Raw genomic sequence first — 20,485 nt, 5'->3', positions numbered from 1 at the left:
CTGTTACCAATAATGAATGGAGGAAAAGATTCACCCCCAGACAGAGAAATTAAAAACTATTTTGGCTAAAGGGGAATGCTCTTCTTCTATTTACTAATGAGTTAGCTCCTGGAAACCCCCAGTTCCCTGCCTAACATTACTTAAAAACCACTAAGTTAAGGTCAACAAAAAAAATTGCAGCCAGGCGCAGTGGCTCACAGCTGTAATCCCAGCACTTTGGGAGGTCGAGGAGGTCAGGAGTTCCAGACCAGCCTGGCTAACATGGTAAAACCTGTTTCTAATAAAAATAAGAAAAATTAGCCGGGCATGGTGGTGCACACCTGTAATCCCAACTACTCAGGAGGCTGAGGCAGGAGAATCATTTGAACCCAGGAGGCAAAGGTTGCATGCCCCTGCACTCCAGCTTGGGCAACAAGAGCAAAATTCTATCTTAAAAAAAAAAAAAGAAAGAAAATTTGCAAAAATGGGAATGCAATTAACAGGCAAACAGGGAAAAGGCTTGGATCTGGGTCAATAAGTTTCAGAGCCCATTGCTACTTATTAATAATACTAGACTACTCTCAGTTTCCTCATCCAAAGTACAATGAAGATCCACCCCAAGAGAAGATCTGTACTAAGTAAATCAAACGGATTAAGCAGCAGCCAAAAAAATAATAATAAGAGTAGGAAAAAATAAAATTGAGAGATAGTAACTAGTATGCAATTTACTATTAGTAAATAGAAAAGAGTAGTAAATGCCAACTCAGCATAAGAACAGAGAGGCCCATTTTTAGAAAAGCACCTGTTAAGACAGTGATATAATCTGAATGTTTGTGTTCCCATAAAGTTCATGTCTAAATCCTAACTCTGAAGGTGATGACATTAAGAGGTGGGGCTTTTGTGTGGTGATTAGATCATGAGAGGAAAGCCCTAGTGATTGGGATTCATGCCCTTATAAATTAGGGCCAAGGGAGCTGATTCACCTTCAACCATGTGAGGACACAGCAAGAAGGCCCAATCTATAAATCAGGGAACAGCCCTCACCAGGCAGATACCCAATCTGCCAGTGTCTTGATCTTGCATTTCTCAGCCTCCAAAACAGAAATAATTTCCAACGTTTCTGTTGTTTATAAGCTAGCAAGTCAATAGCAGTTTGTTATAGCAGCCCAAAAGGACTAAGACAGATGGTGCAATGGAAAAAAGATTATCTCTTAAATTTCTAAAAGTAAATCTTCTTTGAAGAGAATGAGGTATAAAAGAAAAAACTGGGAACCAGTAGATAAACCCATTTATCAGTCTGCAGCCTCTGGGCAAGTCATCAAACTCACCTAGATCTGTGGTTATACAGAATGAATTCAGAGGTGCTTCCAGCTCTACTGCTACATGAAAATCTTCAAAACATTATCAGCACAAAATAGATTTAAAATAATTTAAAAATTTGTGCTGTAAGTAACAAAGCAGATGATAGGCAATATAAGAGCTCCTATGTTAACTAAATTCTTTTGTATCACCCCATTTTATGTGACTCATTTTCTGCTTTACTTCTAAGTTCCTGCACTAAATGTTATCAGTTTTATAATTAGAAACATTTTACTAAAAACGGTAAAAAGAAAAAGGAAGGAAGAAAAGCCTCATCAAGAGTAAAGTAAAGTTTATTCTTATGTGGAAAATTCAAAACAAGATTTCCTCCCTTGAGGAAAACAGAAGTTGAAGTTATTTCCACAATAATTAAGGTGACATGTAAATTGCTGAATCACTCTGAACGCAATATATGAAGTATATGTACTTTGTGTCCACACTGACATCACCCTAGGCTGAAAATGATCTGAAGCAGTGCAGCACCTGAAGCACACCATCACGCCCTGGTAGGTAGCCAGTCAACACAGCCAGCAATAATGCCATTTGTCACTTAGGCATACCAACAAATTAATCAGTCACTAAATTCTTATTGGAATATGCAAATTAAAGCTACTTCCCTGGATCCTAATTATTATGTACTTTAAGCACTAAAGAACTTGTCTAGAAACACAAAGCATTCACCACCCGCAAAGAATTTTTGCATGTTTTTCTTCATTTTGGTTTTCAAATGATATAAAAAAGGAATGTGTTGAGAATAACTCTGTAGAGATGAAGCTGTTAGAGAAGTCAAAAGACGTAGATCCTAGGGTAAGTCCAGTGAATAAACTAGCAGGCTGCTTCTCCAAGGGCAAGTCCCTTAGCTCTGTGTAATCTACTAATTAGGAATAATAGTATTTGCTCAAAGAATGTTTATGCAATGCAAAATGAACTAATCTAGAAAAGTACTGTGCAGACCAAAGCACAGGATAACATCATCCTCTGTGACAAACAGAGGGAAGAGGGACATCAGGCAGAGCAAAGCAGGTAGGTGCCCATGGTGAAGGTGACCTTCAAGTCTAACTTCTTACAGAAAGATGCTTACTTACCTCTTTCTGTAGATTAGAAAGCTGAGATGAAAGGCTCTCAATTCTCATGCGGCTTTCCATCAGTTCTTCCCTGGCACTGTTGACAGTAGAAGTATTCATCTCTGATGACAGCCTGGCATTCTCAAGCTAAAAGAAGAAGCAAACCAGTCAGTCTTATCTAGAGAACTGCAACAAACAAGGAAGCATGATTCACCTCAAGGTATTTCAAACCTAAGTCCTGCTGGTAACTGGTTGATGAAACACAGGAAAAGCATCATGAAGTTTGCTGACATGCTGTGAATGACCATAATTCTGTGTGACTTTTAGAGTCATTTCCTAAATAATGAGTTTTGAGAATGGTAATATACCTAGACCTTTACCCAAAGTTTATTACTTCAATATTTCATCTATTAAACCTTTAATGTCTAAGAGAACACTGATAAGGAGATTGGGCAGTAGCAACTTGACTTGAAGATGTTTGTAAGAAAGCAAACATCATATATCCCTAACCCACAAAATCCAATACAGAATATAAAGCAACAAGCAGAAAATACCAGTTTATAGATTAGTTCAAACCAGATAGAAATAATTCCTTTCAGAGGCAAAAAAAAAATAGCACGAGTAAAATACAAATCCCATAACACTACTGTGTATGTGTGTCTCAGGCACATGGTCCTGTGACTCCTCCCTGGCTCCCTGTGAGGCCAGAGTGTAACTCATCCTTACTTTAGTTCATTCACTGTCCAGCTCAATGCATAATATTGGATAAATGTTATACAACTGAAGTTACTGTTTATAGTAAGAGATCTTTCACTAATTACCACTTCATAGAATAGATAAGAAGCAACATGAACAGTTTAAGGCCATGCAATGAAAATTTTTAATAACTCTGACTCTAATATTCTAAGTCGGTCTCAAAAAAATCTTTTTAATCAAATCATATAACATTTAAAACGAGGTAAAATCATTTACCAGGAAAGCCTGTATTAGTTGGTGATTTTTATGAATTCTTGCGTGGTCTGCTAATGTAAGTGGGAAGTTTCTACAATTTTTTTTAAGTGAATAATAGTGACAGAAGAAGAAATACTTCTTTTTTTTTAAGTGAATAATAGTGACAGAAGAAGAAATGAAAAGAGACTTTTCATTTGGCCCTTATGCAAAAAACCCCAATGTGTAGCAGTTGCAATCTGTGCACAGTGATGATGTGAAAGTGAGATCTAATGCAGCTGGACATTCATTTACTACTAAACAGATGTAGATGTCGCCAGCATGATCAGTACTTGTTATTGGAAGAAAGGTATTTCACATGGCTTGGGTTCAGCTCTGGCGTAATACGAATGATCAATAGGACAAAAAGACAAATCCTTGCCTCTAATAAAATTGGAACAACCCTACATTTTTCCAGTAATTTTTAGTAACATTTAGTTTATAGAAAACTGCACTTTTTAAAAAAAAAAATCAGTTTTTCTATATATTTCATGGAGGCTAGTGGAATCGTTTTTAAAAAGAACAAGATAAACATCAAGTCACGTTCTTCATGGGATCTGTGAAGTAATGATTTTAAGAGTTCAAAAGAATCTTCTGAAGAGAGAGCTCACTTTGGTATGGTAAGTCTGCTCCAGCTCTTCCTTATACAGCCTCACTTGGGCGTCATGTTGCTCTCTCATCTCATGAAGGGCTTGAGCCAGCTTGTACTCGTACTCAATCTGACGCCCAGAATCCACCTCTACCAAGCGTGTTTCATGTTTCCTTCTGGTCTCATTAATCTCCTGGGGAAAAAAGAAATAAAAAACATAAAGCCAAGTTACTTACTGTGGCTGCACTGGTACAGATCTGAGTGACATCACAGTCATCTGAAGTTTCACACACAAACCTCCTCCTGTTTGTCCTAAAGCAGTCATGTGAATAAACACTTTTTTGCCTCTTAGTTTTCAGTTGAGAAGATTTTTGAAATGAAACTAAGGACAGAAGTCTCAAGCCCTAGGAATTTCCTATTCCTTTTCAGGAGCATAGCTATTTATTTTTCTGGAGCCAAGTAAACTACCATGCAATCAGGGATTTATAGACAGTAAACTATACTAAACACTAAGCAAAAATTATTTTTCTAAATTGTTTCACTGATAATCCCTCTTTTAAAAAAAAAACAAAGCACATGGAAAGGTAAACTTACCAGTCATGATAAATTTAAGTAAAAATGTATGTGTAATGAAACTATTTCCTTTTTCTTTCTTTGAGATGGAGTCTCACTCTGTCACTTGCCCAGGCTGGAGTGCAGTGGTGTGATCTCAGCTAACTGCAACCTCCACCTCCCCGGTTCAAGCAATTCTCCAGTCTCAGCCTCTCTAGTAGCTGGGATTATAAGCGCACACCACCATGCCTGGCTAATTTTTGTATTTTTAGTAGAGATGGGATTTCCCCATGTTGGCCAGACTGGTCTCAAACTCCTGACTGCAGGTGATCCACCTGCCTCGGCCTCCCAAAGTGCTGGGATTACAAGTGTGAGCCACCACACCCGGCCATAAAACTATTTTCTTAGACATAACAGGCAGAACAAGCTAATTTATATGATTTCGTTTAAAAGCTGGTATTAAACTATCAAGTATATGGTATCAAGTGATACAGGATCTTATTAACGATATAAGTTGACTAACTCAAATATATATATGAAAAATTTTCTACTAAAGAATAAAAGTATTCCATAGTTTTGGGGTTTCATTTTCTTTTTAAACCAGTTTTTAGCAAAACTGGTGTTCATGAAGAATAGTGAGTACCTAGAACTGTGCCACTAATTAAAGGAAATCCTAAGAAGGTGCATTTCATTACAGAGCTGTGTCATGCCATCCTTTGCGCCCTCTGCTAGAAAAGTAGAATCAGGACTCCCTTCCTCTCTGCGGGCCCTGCCCAGGCGGCTGCCCGTGACCTGCCTGGGCACAGGGAACGGAAAGCCGGAAGGAGCAAGACGAGTTCAGCCCCCTCCATGGGGCTGTTTGGAAAAACCCAGGAGAAGCCACCCAAAGAACTGGTCAATGAATGGTCACTGAAGGTAAGAAAGGAAATGAGAGTTGTTGACAGGCAAATAAGGGATATCCAAAGAGAAGAAGAAAAAGTGAAACGATCTGTGAAAGATACAGCCAAGAAGGGCCAGAAGGATGTCTGTGTAGTTCTGGCCAAGGAGATAATCAGGTCAAGGCAGGCTGTGAGCAAGCTATATGCATCCAAAGCACACATGAACTCGGTGCTCATGGGGATGAAGAACCAGTTCGTGGTCTTGCGAGTGGCTGGTTCCCTGCAGAAGAGCACAGAAGTGATGAAGGCCATGCAAAGTCCTGTGAAGATTCCAGAAATTCAGGCCACCATAAGGGAGCTGTCCAAAGAAATGATGAAGGCTGGGATCATAGAGAAGATGTTAGAGGACACTTTTGAAAGCATGGACGATCAGGAAGAAATGGAGGAAGCAGCAGAAATGGAAATTGACAAAATTCTATTTGAAATTACAGCAGGGGCCTTGGGCAAAGCACCCAGTAAAGTGACTGATGCCCTTCTAGAGCCAGAACCTTCAAGAGCGATGGCTGCCTCAGAGGATGAGGAGGAGGAAGAAGCTTTGGAGGCCATGCAGTCCCAGCTAGCCACACTCCAAAGCTAGGGGCTGCCTACCCGCTGTGTGTGCACACACTCCTCTGAAGAGCTGCCATTTTATGTGTCTCTTGAACTACACCTGTGTTGTGAGGACTACCATTTTGGAGAAGGTTCTGTTTGTCTCTTTTCACTCTCTGCCCAGGTTTTGGGATCGCAAAGGGATTGTTCTTATAAAGGTTGTATAAATAAATGCATCATTTTTACGAGTATTAAAAAAAAAAAAGTAGAATCAAGTCTCAAATAATGCCTTTTTAATTGTATATTCTAGAATTGTAGATACAGGACCGTACTGTATCATACTTGTGTGAATGTAAAATATCTTGTACCTGCTTTATGATACGTAGTAGTGACTGTGCTTTATCAGAGCTGTTTTCAATGATGTTATTCTAGAAAGTTTTCTTTCTAGATGATGATTCAGAAGCTAATTTAAAAAAATGGTGCCAGATACCACAACAGTAACAGAACTTTGCAATTTTCTGGGGTTTTATTTTTTACCTTTTTATTCCCCTTTTTTTAAATGGAGTGTGCTGGATGTCTCTCTAATTTTGTTCAGATGACTGCAGAACCTGGAAAAGCTGTTGCTGCTATTGATGCATAACATACTGCTATTATTGTTTTTTTATATAAATATATTGTGTGTATATATTTAATTTGAATTTTTGGAAACCTTAGGTGTGCTATCAACTTTGGAAAAAGTATCCCAGTTTACTGTATTGAGTTGGCATTGTACAAAAATTAACAGCCATATTGGTCTAGAAACATTAAACTTAATTTTTTTCCATTTGTACAGGGGTAACACACTGTATTAAATATGTAAGGTCTTATCTACATGGGTTTGATTACAGAAACTAATAAAGTATTCTCTAAATTAAAAAAAAAAAAAACAGAAGTAGTTGTCATGATCCCTTACTCTGTTTTAAGGAACTGTCTAAATACAATTAGAAAGGAAGGCCGAGTACAGTGGCTCACATCTATAATGCTAGCACTTTGGGAGGCTGAAATGGGCGGATCACCTGAGGTCAGGAGTTAAAGACCAGCCTGGCCAACATGGTGAAACCCCCATCTCCACTAAAATACAAAAATTAGTTGGGCATGATGGCAGTTGTCTGCAATCCCAGCTACTGAGAAGGCTGAGACAGGAGAATCGCTTGAACCTGGGATGCAGTGAGCCAAGATCATGCCACTGCACTCCAGCCTGGACAGCTGAGTGACACTCAATCACAAAAAAAAAAGAAAAGAAAAAAAAAATTAGAATGGCAATATCTAAAGAAGCCACAAGAGGGAAGTATAACCCACCAAAGTCGCTGTTTGTGTATGTCAGTGCATGTATTGTCCTGTGCATTTCTTCATCTTCCTCTTAGCCACTGCACAGGAGCATGCACTTGACAAAAATCAGAAAACCGAGTTCAAATTACAGTTCTGCTATCACCCTCCCAGAAATCACATCTATTTCATGAAGCAAATAATACCTAAATCATAAAAACATTGAAAAGAGCAACTACTAACAGTTTGCCCTTCTTTTATCTACCTCCTCCTTCCTCTTTTTTCTCCTTCCTTTTTCTTCCCAACTGTTCATAATAAGGAAGTTAGATATTATTACTGAACATATACCATCAATGCAAAAAAAAAATTACAGCGTAGTGGTTCACACCTGTAATCCCAGCACTTTGGGAGGCTGAGGCGGATAGATCACTTGAGGCCAGGAGTTTGAGACCAGCCTGGCCAACATGGTGAGACTTAGGAAAAAAAATACCAAAATATATATATATATTAGCCAGTTGTGAGGGTGTATACCTGTAGTCCCAGCTACTCAAGAGGCTGAGGCACAAGAATCGCTTGAACCCAGGAGGCACAGGTTGCAGTGAGCCAAGATCATAAAACTGTACTCCAGCCTGGGCAACAGAGTGAGATTGTCTCTTAAAAAAAAAAATAAATAATAATAATAATAATTAATTTTTTTTTTTTAAGTAAAAAAGGCTGGGCATGGTGGTTCACGCCTAAATCCCAGCACTCTGGGAGGCCGAGGCAAAAGGATCACTTGAGTTCAGAAATTTATGAACAGGCTGGCCAAAATGGTGAAACCCTGTCTCTACCAAAAATACAAAACTAAGCCGGGTGTGGTGATGCATGCCTACAGTTCCAGCTACCCCAGAGGCTGAGGCAGGAGAATCGATTGAACCCAGGAGGTGAAGGTTGCAGTGAGCCAAGATCACACCACTACACTCCAGTCTGGGCAACAGAGTAGGACTCTGCCTCCAAAAACAATTAAAAAAACAAAATTAAGAGGAATAACTTAAAATCCATTCTAAAAAAGGCAAAAGCCAAAAATTCAAAGATGTGACATAAACACTCTAAATACATATATATACATACATACATACATACACACACACATACACGTATATATATGTATACATATATATATAGTTTTTTTGAGACGGAGTCTCACTCTGTCACCAGACTGGAGTGCGGTGGCGAGATCTCGGCTCATTGCAACCTCCACCTCCCGGGTTCAAGTGATTCTCCTGCCTCAGCCTCCCGAGTAGTGGGGACTACAGGCTGTGCACCATCATGCCCAGCTAATTTCTGTATTTTTAGTAGAGACAGGGTTTCACCATGTTGGCCAGGATCTCTTGACCTTATGATCCACCCGCCTCAGCCTCCCAAAGTGCTGGGATTACAGGCATAAGCCACCACGCCCGGCCTCTAAAAATATTAAATTAAATGACTTTTTACTAATGTCATTTTTTATGTAGAACCAGTGACCTGGCTGGGCGCAGTGGCTCACGCCTGTAATCCCAGCACTTTGGGAGGCCGAGGCGGGTGGATCACGAGGTCAGGAGTTTGAGACTAGACTGACCAACATGGTGAAACCTTGTCTCTACTAAAAATATAAAAATTAGCTGGGCGTGGTGGCACATGCCTGTAATCCCAGCTACTCAGGAGGCTGAGGCAGGAGAATTGCCTGAACCTGGGAAGTGGAGGTTGCAGTGAGCCAAGACCGTGCCACTGCACTCCAGCCTGGGCCACAGAGTGAGACTTCGTCTCAAAAAAAAAAAAAAAGAATCAGTGACCTTACAAAGGAAAAAATGCCCTACTTCTGGTTGTCTACACACATCAGAAATAAGTCATGATAAATCACAATTTTTACAAAACAATACAAAAACGTAAGTCAATGTCATATAAAACTATCTGCTTTGGCCTGGGCATGGTGGCTCACACCTGTAATCCCAGCACTTTGGGAGGCCAAGGTGGGCAGATAACCTGAGGTCAACAGTTCGAGACCAGCCTGTCCAGCAGAGTGAAACACCATCTCTACTAAAAATACAAAAATTGGCCAGCATGGTGGCAGCCGCCTATAATCCTAGCTACTTGAGAAGGTGAGGCAGGAGAATCTCTTGAACCTGGGAGGTGGAGATTGCAGTGAGCCAAGATCCTGCCATTGCACTCCAGCCTGTGCAACAGAGTGAGACTTTGTTTCAAAAAAAAAAAAAATCTGCTTTAACAAAGCAGCACTTAGTAACAATTATATGACAGTTTGCAAAAAAAAAAAAAAAAAAAAGTCTGCTTTAACAAAGCAACACTTAGTAACAATTATGACAGTTTGCAAAAAAAAAACTGTTTTAACAAAGCAACACTTAGTAACAATTATATACAGTTTGCAAAGAGCCTTCACACACAGTATTTCACTTTGATATTCACCACTCCTTGAAGAAAAAAACAGCAGTATCAGTATCTCATTTTAAATAAGAAACTGACACTAAGAGTTGTCCAAGGTCTAACTGCTTGTCTGGTGCACCTTGCACTAATACCTATTTTGTTTAGACTGTCATTAAAAAAATCAGATTTCTACTGTTTTTCCTCCAACTAAAATATTAATTTTCTAACTGCTACAATGAATTCCTATTTTTAAATTATTGTTAGTCACTGTTTTCAAAATTACACTACTTCTAAAAACATTAAGCCTAGCACATTAACAGCATGTTCTCCCCCATGGGTTGATTCCAACCCTCTCCAATTTTCATGAAATATACATTCCCTTTTCTTCAATTTTATTACTTCCTTGTTCGACAACAGTTTTGCCCCTACCCCTTGACCACAGCAGTTAAGGCCTGTAAGTGATATTTTAAGATTTACAGGAGTGAGCCGGGCACAGTAGCTCACACCTACAATCCCAGCACTTAGGGAGGCAAAGGCAGGCGGATCACGAGGTCAGGAGATCGAGATCATCCTGGCTAACATGGTAAAACCCCGTCTCTACTAAAACTACAAAAAAAATTAGCCAGACATGGTGGCATGCACCTGTAGTCCCAGCTACTCGGGAGGTTGAGGCAAGAGAATCACTTGAACCCAGGAGGGGGAGGTTGAGGTGAACTGAGATTGTGCCACTGTACTCCAGCCTGGGCAACAGAGAGAGACTCCATCTCAAGGAAAAAAAAAAAAAAAGACTTACACATATACTTATAAATGCTGTGAGTAGCCAGATATCCAGATGTGAGCCATAGGAGAAGGCAAAAGTGATGGTATATAACTTCTGTGATTAGGTTATAGAAGACAATGTGGCTTCTGCCTTGGTAGCTGGTACTGTATGTTCTCATTCATTCTCTCTCTCTCTTTCTCTCTCTCTCTCTCATCACTGACTCTTAGGGGGGCCCTATCATGAGCAGCCCTATGGAGAAGACCATGAGGTGAGGAACTGACACTTCCAGCCCTACGAATGAGCTCAGATGCCATTTCTCCAGCCCAGGTTAAAAGCTATACTGCAACCTCATGGGACCCAGAAACAGAACCACCCAGTTCAGCAGCTCTGATTCCTGACCTTCAGGAACTGAGAAATTAATACAAGTCTGTGGTTTCAGGTTGATGAACTTTGGAAGGAATTTGTTAGGCAGGAATAGATAAATAATGCCTAAACATATTGACAGTAATTAGCTGCTGTGACCAAGCCTTTATAAGTAAGATGAAGTGAAATCATATCTGCTTACAATAACAGCTTGAGTTCTCAAATGCAGTCCCTTAGCAGCAGTAGCTTGAATAATCTACCTGCAAAATTTCTCCCCATCCCCAAACCTTATTATTTATTTAATATAATTTTGTGGTAAAGAAATCATAAATAAAATATAATTACATGTATAGTTATGACAAAGTCATTCTAGAACCCCTCCATTCCTTTACAAAGTAAAATTATATATAGTTACCTCTTCATACATGTTTTTGCGAAACTCCAAGTCCTCAGTAAGGCTCTGACAACGATTCTCCAAATCCACTTTAAGTAAAGTTTCATCTGCTAACTGTTTTTTGGCAGCAGCTAAGGAGGCTTCCAACTATTACAAGGAAAAAGAATTGTGATAAAAATTACACAGCAACAATTTAATAATGAATTTAAGATACCTATGAATGAAATCAACTGTTACAATTCCTATACATTTATCAATGTATAATTACTTCATTTTAACATTTATCACAGAACTGGGTGTTCATTTGCTGGTCTCACCCACAGAGTATCATACCAAATCAGCCATCAAACTGGAACTGGCAACAGGGAATAGAACAGAGATGTTATGACTCACTCATGTTTCAAAAATCAAACTAGTTATTTTAGCTAACCACTTCATTTTTTCCTGTGTGCAGAGCAGCATTATGACATCGCTTTTCTTACTTATTTCCTAACAAAATAGACTTTGAGAGCAGAGACAGAATGAGTGTGCGTACAACAGGGAAGAAGGGGAGCCACGAGATCTGTACGATCCAGATAGAATACCTGGGAGGTGATGATGTTTTGCATGTTACCTACCTCAATGCTTTTCTTCAAGTGAGTAACCAAAAAAGAAATTTTTAAAATTTCAAAAATAAAATAAATTTTAAAATAAATAAAGAAATCAAACTATAGCTTAAGGCAGATGAGGCAATTAATCTAACCACATATGGCTCAAGAGTAGGATTGACCTTACCTGGGCAATCTGATCCTTCAGATCCTCCAAATCTCCCTCTAAACTCTTTTTGTCACCAAGTGCAGTAGCAAGAGCTGCATCTTTAGAATTCAGTGCTGCTTCATATTCTCGAAGCTTAATCTGGGCGCCATTAAGATCAGATTCTTTCTTAGCATAGCTGGAAAAGATTTAAGAAGCATAAGACATCAAATCATACTCCTGACTTGAGGCCTTCTCCCTCTCTGCTGAAGGGACAAACAGAAGAAGTAGTTTAAATAAAGGCTGCCATCACCTATCAAAATTAAAGAAGAAATTCACAAGCATTGGATCTAGAGTTTTTGTTGGCTAACATTCTCTTTCAATGTCACATGACTACTAATGACTATGGGTCAAAGACGTCCATATAAAGACCAATGTACCAGAATCCTACTTGTCCCTAAGGGGGAACACATGTCCCCTTTGTTCTATAAAGAGGCACACTAATACAGGATTTTTTGAAGAAATGAAAATTCATTATTTTCTAAATACAATGCGTATTATAAGCCAAAATGTACAGGGAACTGTAAGTCAGGATATCATGCTAGGTGCAGTGGCTTACATCTGTAATCACAACATTTTGGGAGGCAGACAGGGGAGGATCGCTTTAGACCAGAAATTCAAGACCAGCCTAAGCAACATAGCAAGACGCCATCTCTACCAAAGAAAGAAAAAAAGAAAAAGAAGAAAAGAAAGAAAGAAGGAAAGAAAGAAAGAAAGAAAGAAAAGAAAAGAAAAGAAAAGAAAGAGAGAGAAAGAAGAGAGAGAAAAAGGAAGGAAGGAAGGAAGGGAGGGAGGGAGGGAGGGAAAAGAAGAGGAAAGAAAGGAAAGGAAAGGAAAGGGAAAGGGAAAAGGAAAAGGAAAGGAAAAGGAAAAGGAAAGTAAAGGAGAAAAGAAAAGAGAAAAGAAAAGAAAAGAAAAAAGGGCCCAGCATGGTGGCACACACCTGTAGTCCAAGCTACTCAGGAGGCTCAGGCGGGGGCATTACTTGAGCCCAGGAGGTGGAGGCTGCAGTGAGCCATGATTGCACAACTGTACTGCAGCCTGGGAAGAAAGAAAGAAAGAAAAGAAAAGAAGAGGGGAGGGGAGGGGAGGAGACGGGAGGGGAGGGGAGGGGAGGGGAGAGGAGAGGAAATTAAATTACACTAAATGAGAATAAGACGTTATTCAAAAAAGCATTTTTTAAAAATGTGGAGTAGCATCTAAAAAGTAATTTTATAACTCAATGCATGATACTGAAACTCCCATGATATTAGTAAGAACTAACTGACCACAACTTTGCAAGTACCTCCCATTTTGTTACACAGAGGTAACTTTAGATTTCTCTAACAATAAGTAACTGCCTCTCTAATACTTTGCATAAAAATTATTTCAGTTTATACAGCTAACTACCAAAAAACTGAGGTTCAGGGCCCGGTGCAGTGGCTCATGCCTGTAATCCCAGCACTTTGGAAGGCCAAGGCAGGCAGATCACTTGAGGTCAGGAGTTCAAGACCAGCCTTGCCAATATGGTGAAACCTTGTCTCTGCCAAAAAATACAAAAACTTAAGTCAGGCATTGGTGGCACATGCCTGTAGTCCCAGCTACTCGGGAGACTCAGGAAGGGGAATTGCTTGAACCCAGGAGGCGGAGGAGGCAGTGAGCCGAGATCGTACCACTGCACTCCATCCAGCCTGGAAGCCTGGGTGACAGAGTGAGATCTTGTCTCAAAAAAAAAAAAAAACAAGACAAAAAAACACAAGCTGATGTTCAAACTGAAGTTTCTTTTTCTCTAAATATCACCTATATTTTATTTTTTGAGACAGCATCTCATTCTGTCACCCAGGCTGGAGTAGAGTGGGGTTATCGTGGCTCACTGCAACCTCCACCTCCTGGGTTCAAGTGATTCACATGCCTCAGCTTCCAGAGGAACTGGGATTACAGGTGTGCATTACTAGGCCCAGCTAAATTTCTGTATTTGTAGTAGAGATGGTGTTTGCCTATGTTGGCCAGGCTGGTCTTGAACCCCTGGCCTCAAATGATCTGCCCGCCTCGGCTTCCCAAAGTGCTGGGATTACAGGCATGAGCCACCACACCCAGCCTCTAAATATCACTTTTTATTAAATGGAGTTCTACACTATAAAATTAAAGTTCTTTTGGATGTATTTTATCCAATAATTATATTTTAATGGGCAGTATTTTTCTCACCCAAATAATTATTAACATGAGTTACACAAAACAAATGCCTTAATAACATCAAAATTATTGCCAGGTGTGGTGGCTCAAGCCTGTAATCCCAATACTTTGAGAGGCCATAGCAAGCGGATCTCCTGAGGTCAGCAGTTTGAAACCAGCCTGGCCAAAATGGTGAAACCCCATCTCTACAAAAAATACAAAAATTAGCCAGGCATGGTCGCATGCATCTGTAATCCCAGCTACCTGGGAGGCTGAGGCAAAAAAAAATCACTTGAACCTGGGAGGTGGAGGTTGCAGTAAGCCAAGATCAGGCCACTGCAATCCATCCTGAGTGACAGAATGAGAATCTGTCTCAAAAAAATAATATCAAAATTATCAATACCTGTTCTTAAAACTGCTATTGTATTTTTCTTGGAGAAATAGGATTTTAAAAATAAACTAAAAAACTGCTACTGTAGAAGAGTACTTCTACTGATGTTTGAGGACCAGCTAAAGGAGGAATCTTTAGTTAAAAGTTCCAAAATAATCTTGTAATATTAAAATAAAGTGAAGAAATAAACTGGCCAAATGATGATCACATATGAAAAGATTTAATAGTGTTCACTTTTTACTCATCAGAAAAGCTCAGCAGTCATGTCACCTGCTTAAATCTCATGCTTTAAAACATCACGAGATGGCAGGCTTTAACTGAAGTCTTGTCCAGAAGAGGAAAACATTAACTGTTTAAAAAAAAAAAAAAAAAAGAATCCCATACCAATATAATTTACAACCAAAATGCCTAGTTCACACAAGTGCTGGGTCTCCACAGGAACAGAACTGACACTTGTGAAGAAACCTATTTTATCCCACTATAAAATGACCAGAAGGGTTAGGATACATATCATAATACACTGACTGAAAATAAAACCATCTTTATTTTCATTTATTTATTAATAAATTTGGTTTGAGATGGAGTTTCGCTCTTGTTGCTCGGGCTGGAGTGCAATGGCTCGAACTCAGCTCACCGTAACCTCCGCCTCCTGGGTTCAAGTGATTCTCCTGCCTCAGCCTCCTGGTAATTGGGACTATAGGCATGTGCCACCACACCTGGCTAATTTTGAATTTTTAGTAGAGATGGGGTTTCTCCATGTTGGTCAGGCTGGCCTTGAACTCCTGGCCTCGAACTCCTGGCCTCGAACTCCTGACCTCGAACTCCTGACCTCAGGTGATCCACCTGCCTCAGCCTCCCAAAGTGCTAGGATTACAGGTGTGAGCCACCACACCCAGCCTAAAACCATATTTTAAATGCAGTATTACACAGTACTTACAAAAGCTACTGATACAAAATTAATTACTTAACAATTAAAAACATTAATTTTTAAAGCTCAGGTCATAATGTGGTAGTTTTCAGTGTAATGCTGCCTCATGGCAGGAGAAAGATCTGTGCTTTCCAGGGACCAAAATGGTCCAGCGAGAATGATACCTCATAAAACAGCATGTCGATTTTGTAAGTTATTGTATGTAGCAATCTGTAAAATTGGCATATTTTATGCAGTATTGTTCTTGTTTATTTGACGTCACAGATGTAATAGGTAATACATGCAATTAGCTCAAAACTCAGAATGTCATGCTACCAAGTGAAAGATACTGTGAAATATCTTGTGGAGTGTAGAAAATACAAGAAGCCAAAAAATTAATCTAAGGTAGTACACTTAAATGACTAGAATATGGTGATTTCTTCCATAAAAATAAAAACCAAAGAAGATAAGGAGGATGGGGGATGAAGAGAGTATTTATTTGTGGTACCCTGAGGGCCACCCAATGATACCAGTGGAAATTTTATAGGAACTTTAATTTCAATCACAACTAATGCTTCTACTGTTCATTTTATGTCAAGTTCTTAGTTACATAAAACAGTTGTTCTATGAAAATATAAATTGTTCTGTTATAAATATTTCTTGGCCAGGTGCAGTGGCTCATGTCTATAATCCCAGCACTTTGGGAGGGAGACCAGCCTGGGCAACATGGTGAGACCCCATCTGTACCAAAAACACAAAAAATTAGCCAGATGTGGTAGTGCATGCCTATAGTCCCAGCTACTAGAGGGGCTGAGGCAGGAGAATCACTTGACCCCAGGAGGTCAAGGCTGCAGTGAGCCCTGATCGTGCCACTGCACTCCATCCTGGTTGACAGAGTGAGACCCTATCTCCAAATACAAATATATATATATATACACACACACACACACATATATATATGACATATATAATATATATATAAAGTGAGTACCTATCTCCAAATATATATATATATATATTTATATATATTAAGAAATATATATACGCCAGGCACAGTGGCTCACGCCGGTAATCCTAGCACTTTGGGAAGCCGAGGTGGGTAGATCACCTGAGGTCAGAAGTATCAAGACCAGCCTGGCCATCATGGTGAAACCCTATCTTTAAAAAAAAAAAGAAAGAAAGAAAGAAATATATATACATATATTTCTTAAAGCTGTAACTTTGACATTATTGGAAAAATTAGGCAGATACAAATAAGAAGTTAAAAATGTACTTAAAATTGCAAAGAAATGCTAACCTTTCACATTCACATTCAAAAGAAAATAAAAAACTCTTATTTGCTTACTTTAAAAAATGTATTTGGCTTTTTCCCTTCTACTCAGAGAAGTATATAAATAGGCTCCCAGAGAGCCTTATCAACAGGTTTTAAAGACACATGTAAGTGGTCAGAAAGTTCTAATAATCCAGAAAAATGAAAAGACACTCTCTCCAAAAGAAATAATAATCATTTCTTGGGCTTATTGTTTCTTTTTTTCCCAGCCGGGCACCTGAAATCCCAGCACTTTGGGAGGCTGAGGCGGATGGATCACAATGTCAGGATATCTAGACCATCTTGGCCAACATAGTGAAACCACGTCTCTATTAAACATACAAAAAGTAGCCAGGCATGGTGGCTTATGCCTGTAATCCCAGAACTTTGGGAGGCCAAAGTGGGCGGATCACAAGGTCAGGAGTTCGAGACCAGCCTGGCCAACGTAGTGAAACCTCATCTTTACCAAAAATACAAAAATTCGCTGGGCATGGTGGCAGGCACCTGTAGTCCCAGCTCAGGAGGCCATAAGGGAAGAGAATCACTTGAACCCAGGAGGCTGAGGTTGTAGTGAGCTGAGATCACGCCGCTGCGCTGCAGCCTGGGTGACAGAGCAAGACTCCGCCTCAGAAAAAAAAAAGTAGCTGGACGTGGTAGTATGCACCTGTAGTCCCAGTTACTCAGGAGGCTGAGGCAGGATAATCACTTGAACCCAGGTGGCAGTAGTGCAGTGGCAGGATCACGGCTCACAGTCCACCTCCTGGACTCAGGCAATCCTCCTATCTCAGTCTCTCAAGTAGCTGGGAGTATACACATGTGCCAACACGCCAGGCTAATTTTTGTATTTTGGGGGTGGGGGGCAAGTGGGAAGATGGGGTTTTGCTATGTTGCCCAGGCTGGTCTCAAACTCCTGGGCTCGAGTGATCTGTCCACATCGGCCTCTGAAAGTACTAAGATTACCAGCGTGAGCCACTGCACTCAGTGAAATCAATGAGTCTTATATGTCACATGAGTTGTCAAGGATACATGGGAGCTATGCAGTGAGTTAACACTCAACATAATTTTGTCATAATTTTCTAACCATATTACTATTTTTCATTCGTCAATATTATACAGAAAATCCAAGTGTAATTATCAGTACACGGTCAAAGTGTAGAAATCTGTAGAACTGATATCCTAAAACATACATATGAATTTGCTGCAATCACCTAAGCAGAGTGACATCTGACAATGCCTCCAAACAGTAGAGCGATTTAGATAGGAATCCTAAATTCGTAGAAGCTATCTACCACTTAAGGTATTAGTATACATTTACTTCTAGTACATTTCCTGACTGGATTTGTTGTATTATCCACCTGTCTGATTAAACTATTTCTAGTCCAGATAAGGAGATCTTCCTATGTTAAATTCAACATGGGAATCTAATACTAAAAATATTCATGCTCCTGAAAATAAGTCACAAAACATACCCATTTGCTTTAGATGTTTTACAGAAGAACCAAACCCTAACTGCAACCATAAGATAAACGTTTATAAATGTAACTGGCATTCTATGCTAATTAAGAATTTCTTCCCTTAATAAACAAAATTAGCTCTCATTTCAAGTAAGCTTGAATTTTGTCAGTCATAACAAGTAACCAGGTCTAATCGAGTATCTGACCATTAAAAAGAAAATTAGTACGGCTGGGTGCAGTGGCTCACACCTGTAACCGTAGCACTTTGCGAGACCGAGGTGGGTGGATCACCTGAGGCCAGGAGTTCAAGACCACCCTGGCCAACATGGCGAAACCCCATCTCTAATAAAAATACAAACATTAGCTGGGCATGGCGGCTCATGCCTGTAATCCCAACTACTCAGGAGACTCAGGCAGGAGAACTGCTTGAACCCAGGGGGCGGAGGCTGCACTGAGTCAAGATTGTGCCACTGCACTCCACTGGGCTAAAGAGCAAGATTCCATATTTTAAAAAGGAAAGAAAAAAGAAAAAGAAGAGAAGAAGAGAAGAGAAGAGAAGAGAAGAGAAGGGAAGGGAAGAGAAGAAGAGACAAAAAGGAAATTAGCTAGAAAGGATATATTTATAGTCTTGCTAATTCTACAGCATTGATTTAAGACTAACATACACAGCTTTACTATGGTCATAGTTTCCCAATAAAACCTAGTACCATGTATCTGGGACACATCCCTTTCCTCTCCTGAGGCCTATAGGACTAACCTAAATCCAACTGGTTAACACTTTCTGAATTTCTCCTGAGCACCCCCACCACCATCAATACTACATACTCTGCTGCTTTTATCATACTGGTTTTACACCATACCACCAGTTAGACCCTGACTTGTTTTAAGATCATTTCCAGCCCTCTATTCTGCACTGAACTTGGCTCTGGAACTCAGTGTCTGAACTTTGCTTGGCCTCTGCATTAGTTCTTCTGTGTTGGATGTCCTTCATTTGTCTAGGTATACCCTACTCTAGACTAGCCCTACCAATCAGAAAGTGGAGATTAGTCAGCACGATAAGAAGACAGGGCAAGGGGTAAAAAAAGGAGATTTAAAAAATGCATCCAGCTGGGTGCAGTGGCTCACACCTGTAAATCCCTGCATTTTGGGAGGCCAAGGCAGGCAGATCACAAAGTCAGGAGTTCGAGACCAGCCTGACCAACATGTTGAAATCCCATCTCTACTAAAACTACAAAAATTAGCAGGGTGTGGTGGTGGGGGCCTGTAATCCCATCTACTCAGCAGGCTGAGGCAGGAGAATGAATCACTTGAACCCGGAAGGTTGCAGTGAGCCAAGATGGCACCATTGCACTCCAACCTGGGCAACAAGAATGTATCTCCTTCTCAAAAAACAAACAAAAAATCAAAAACCGCATCCAATCACAAAATCACTGGAAAACAAATACTCAATGGAGCTCTTAGAGAAATACATCATTACTAGGTGAAAACTGTAGAGTATATTCTTCCAAAAGTCATACCACATACATAACATGCAGAAAGTCATTCAAGGCCTGCAAAAACAATGACTACTTGAAAATGAATTAGGGGGCCAGGCCCAGTGGCTCATGTCTGTAATCCCAGCACTTTGGGAGGCCAAGATAGGCAGATTGCTTGAGCCCAGGAGTTCAAAACTAGCCTGGCCAATATGGTGAAGCCCCATTACTACAAAGAATACAAAAATTAGCTAGGTGTGCTGGCCTGTGCCTATAGTACCAGCTACTAGAGAGACTGAGGTGGGAGGATTGCTTGGGCCAGGGAGGTTAAGGCTGCCGCGAGCTGTGGTTGGGCCACCGTCATTCTGGACAACAAAGTGAGAGACTCTTATTGTAAAAAAAAAAAATTTTTTTTTTTTTTTTTGAGATGAAGTCTCATTCTGTCGCCCAGGCTGGAGTGCAATGGCACAATCTTGGCTCACTGCAACCTCCGCCTCCCAGGTTCAGGCAATTCTCCTGCCTCAGCCTCCTGAGTAGCTGGGATTACAGGCATGTGCCACCACGCCCAGCTAATTTTTGTATTTTAGTAGAGACGGGGTTCCACCATGTTGGTCAGGCTGGTCTCAAACTACTGTCCTCGTGATCCATCCGCCTCAGCCTCCCAAAGTGCTGGGATTACAGGTGTGAGCCATGGCGCCTGGCCTGTAAAAAAATTAACTAATTAATTAATTAAAAAAGAAAAGAAAGAGGAATTAGTAAGCATATTCCAACCATACATACTTGAAAAAATAAGA

At 40.1% G+C, this 20,485-nt stretch overlaps 2 protein-coding genes across 2 annotated transcripts in view; one reads left to right on the top strand and one right to left on the bottom strand.

Annotated features, from left to right (window-relative positions):
* The window catches only part of LMNB1 (lamin B1), a 64,758-nt gene that overhangs the window by 24,988 nt on the left and 19,285 nt on the right, over window positions 1–20,485 (bottom strand). Inside the window, exons 2-5 of the mRNA XM_064366278.1 lie at window positions 11,990–12,146; window positions 11,237–11,362; window positions 4,001–4,171; window positions 2,424–2,549 (exon numbers count right to left, since the gene is read on the bottom strand). Of these exons, the coding sequence (XP_064222348.1) occupies window positions 2,424–2,549; window positions 4,001–4,171; window positions 11,237–11,362; window positions 11,990–12,146 (580 nt within the window). The remainder of the gene's footprint in view (window positions 1–2,423; window positions 2,550–4,000; window positions 4,172–11,236; window positions 11,363–11,989; window positions 12,147–20,485) is intronic.
* LOC105714226 (charged multivesicular body protein 3-like) lies at window positions 5,380–6,273 on the top strand. Its single transcript, XM_064366233.1, has one exon. The coding sequence runs from the start codon at window positions 5,380–5,382 to the stop codon at window positions 6,043–6,045; it is 666 nt and encodes a 221-aa protein (XP_064222303.1). The 3' UTR covers window positions 6,046–6,273.

The sequence above is a fragment of the Aotus nancymaae genome, unplaced genomic scaffold (genome assembly GCF_030222135.1).
Source record: "Aotus nancymaae isolate 86718 unplaced genomic scaffold, 86718_ANA_hifiasm-v0.15.2.pri h1tg000064l_1, whole genome shotgun sequence".
Classification (NCBI taxonomy): domain Eukaryota; kingdom Metazoa; phylum Chordata; class Mammalia; order Primates; family Aotidae; genus Aotus; species Aotus nancymaae.
This window is presented reverse-complemented; position numbering and strand designations above follow the sequence as displayed.